This window comes from Solanum verrucosum, unplaced genomic scaffold (assembly GCF_900185275.1).
Source record: "Solanum verrucosum unplaced genomic scaffold, falcon-dt-bn FXZP01000048.1, whole genome shotgun sequence".
Classification (NCBI taxonomy): Eukaryota; Viridiplantae; Streptophyta; class Magnoliopsida; order Solanales; family Solanaceae; genus Solanum; species Solanum verrucosum.
In genome coordinates, this window is record NW_026020157.1 from 219245 (window position 1) to 221738 (window position 2494).

At 37.6% G+C, this 2494-nt stretch overlaps 1 protein-coding gene across 1 annotated transcript; it reads right to left on the reverse strand.

Moving 5' to 3' along the window:
* Positions 1 to 803: 803 nt before the first annotated feature.
* LOC125828367 (uncharacterized) lies at positions 804 to 2083 on the reverse strand. Its single transcript, XM_049507681.1, has 2 exons — positions 1251 to 2083; positions 804 to 1004 (listed from the first exon to the last, which is right to left on the reverse strand). Exons 1-2 carry the CDS (start codon positions 2081 to 2083, stop codon positions 815 to 817), a joined length of 1023 nt encoding a protein of 340 aa, XP_049363638.1. The 3' UTR covers positions 804 to 814.
* Between the last annotated feature and the right edge of the window lie 411 nt (positions 2084 to 2494).

The following is a 2494-nucleotide window of genomic DNA, read 5'->3' on the forward strand; positions in this document are numbered from 1 at the left end:
TCATATATCTGGCCAATGCACTTAAACATAATAATGTTTATTGTGTAGCAGATTTGTAACCAGAAGTGGCCTTGAAAAGATGTATGCAGATGAAGGAAATATGTGACGTTGAACAAGTAACATAAATTGTTGCCCCAATAGAGTTGAATCTATGTATGTCGATGCTAAAATCCACCAGTTACATGTAACAGAAAAAATTGTTATATAGTAGTGCATCTATGAGCTTGGAGAGTTAGAGTGGTGTGTTACAAAATAACAACTTTTAGCGGCAATAAATAGACACATTAATAAAGAGGGCTAAAGTCTTTATCAACATTAGTTGAGTGTCATTAGATCCAATGTCGCTAAAGGCTTTAGGGACATATACAAAGATTGCAAATTGCCGCTAAAAATACATATTTAATGGTAATTGAGCTAATAAATTGCTGCTAAAGATCTTTTTTTGATATAGTGGCGGACGCAATACAAGATAAGAATTAGTAATAGGTTCAGCCTGGTGTTTTACAACAATGATAAATTATAAAAATAATGATAGATTCAATTAGCGAAGTTGTGGTGTTGCCCCATCTGCCTGCAGAAGATGGAGGATTTCGTCCTCAAATGACCCGACCACGTCCATGTTGTGGATATCTCAGGCCAAATGAAATGTACCTGTCTTGATGAGGTCAAAAAGCATACTTCATTCATGTCATGCAACTGGCTAGGCCTGCTTGGTGCCAAAAGTTAATTCAAGATTCACCCACGAAGATAATCCAAATTTTCAGTTCCTCTCAATTCAGTCATTGCATACACGACAGGGAAACATATATATATATCAACAACAGCGAGGCCAACAAGTGAAACATGAACACCAACTTTTCTCTGCTACTTTAGGCTGTGATTCTGATGGTTTTTGTAGTTGTTGTATATCAGGTTGGAACTCTGGTTGAGGTTGAGACTCAGATTTTTCTACTTTTTCAGATGCACTTTTCAGCGAGTTGCTTTTCCCACCATCATTTACTAGTCTGGAATGTAGAAAAAACAATCAACTGTATTTCATATACACTTGTACATATGTATTTGAACCGAAAAAAACAAACACCTCAAATGAAAATTTTATGTTTCTTGATGATAAAATAAGTTGATGCTTTAATCTTATGTCCTAGATGTTTATTTGACAAAAGGGTAGCATTTATCATAATTGCGAATGAGGACAGAATTGCTCAAGTACCAAAAATCTATATGTAATCCTGAAAGAAGATCGATCTTACACTGGGAAAACAAATGATTTGCTGCTGTTTCCACTCGCCTCGGAGTAGCAAGGTGAAGAAGCATGAACAGGTGATGAAATATGAGTTTCCTCAATTGGAGGAATAACTCTATCATCAGGCTTGTTGAAAGTGGTGGAAGTAGGCTCTTCAATGTCGATATTAATAGGTGTTTTTTGTATGATATTATTCACAGTTTTTTCCTCTTTGAGGTTCTTCTCTTGTATACCAAGACCTAATTCGGAAGGTCTTGTACTTTTTCCATCGTTATCTTCCATAAGAGGGCGGAGAGGAGGGGAAGATAAACTCTTATTTTCATTGGATTTAATTTCGGATGTGTAATATGGATTGGCTGTTGAATTTTTCCATTCCTCAGGTGGGACTTCTCCTGATTTAGGTAACATGTAATTAGAATAATCAGTAGAGAAGCTATTGGCTCCCATCTGAATGCTAAACAACGACTCATTTGAAGCAGTACTCCAGTCTGTGGTCGTAGGCTTGCTCGAAAATATGGATTTTGGAATACGATTAGGATCATAACCTGGAGGATGATCCATAGACGGAGGGGATTTCATTGCCTCAACATTTTGAGGAAATAACGGATTTCCTGTTTCTTCACGCGGAGATGAACTTATCATGCTCCATTGAGGTGCTTGAGAAGAAACATCAGGGGAAGACAAGGCTGCTGGAGTCGCAGACACAAAAGCATCGTCTTGTTCAGGCTTGGTAGATACAGACTCCTTTGGATGAGTACTTAGTTCGAGAGATGAATCAGAGGACGACGAAGCTGATAAATGAGAATCAGAATGCTGCCTTGCGCCCTTCACATTCTCCATTTTTTATTTCACAACTCTTCAATGGTATCGACAAGTCAAGCAAATCCTTCTCCTGTAAAATGACGACCATTCAACAAAACATGTATGATTATTATTCAATGCTATTTTCCTAGTTTCATCATTTTTCATAATTATGGTGCCTGAGCAAGCTTGCATGCACTAGACCTACTCACTAGGTAATTGTTGCTTCCAACAAAAACATGTACCGCATAACTCTAAACTTTTAATCAGATGAGCAACTATCACTCGTCTAGACTTGAACCCTGGTTTCCAAAGGGTTTTCACTAAATGCATCGATCACTAAGCTAGAGCTTTGGGTGTGCCGGTTTCATACTAAGTCCCATGAAACGTACCAATTTCGTTTCACCAAAAATGGCAATTAGAAGGTGACTTTGACATTATATGGGAAAA

Coding starts and splice junctions, on each gene's coding strand:
- LOC125828367 (XM_049507681.1), bottom strand. CDS start 2,083: ATGGAGAATGTGAAGGGCGCAAGGCAGCATTCTGATTCTCATTTATCA. Junction 1,005..1,250: donor AAATCATTTGTTTTCCCAGT/GTAAGATCGATC, acceptor TCTACATTCCAG/ACTAGTAAATGATGGTGGGA.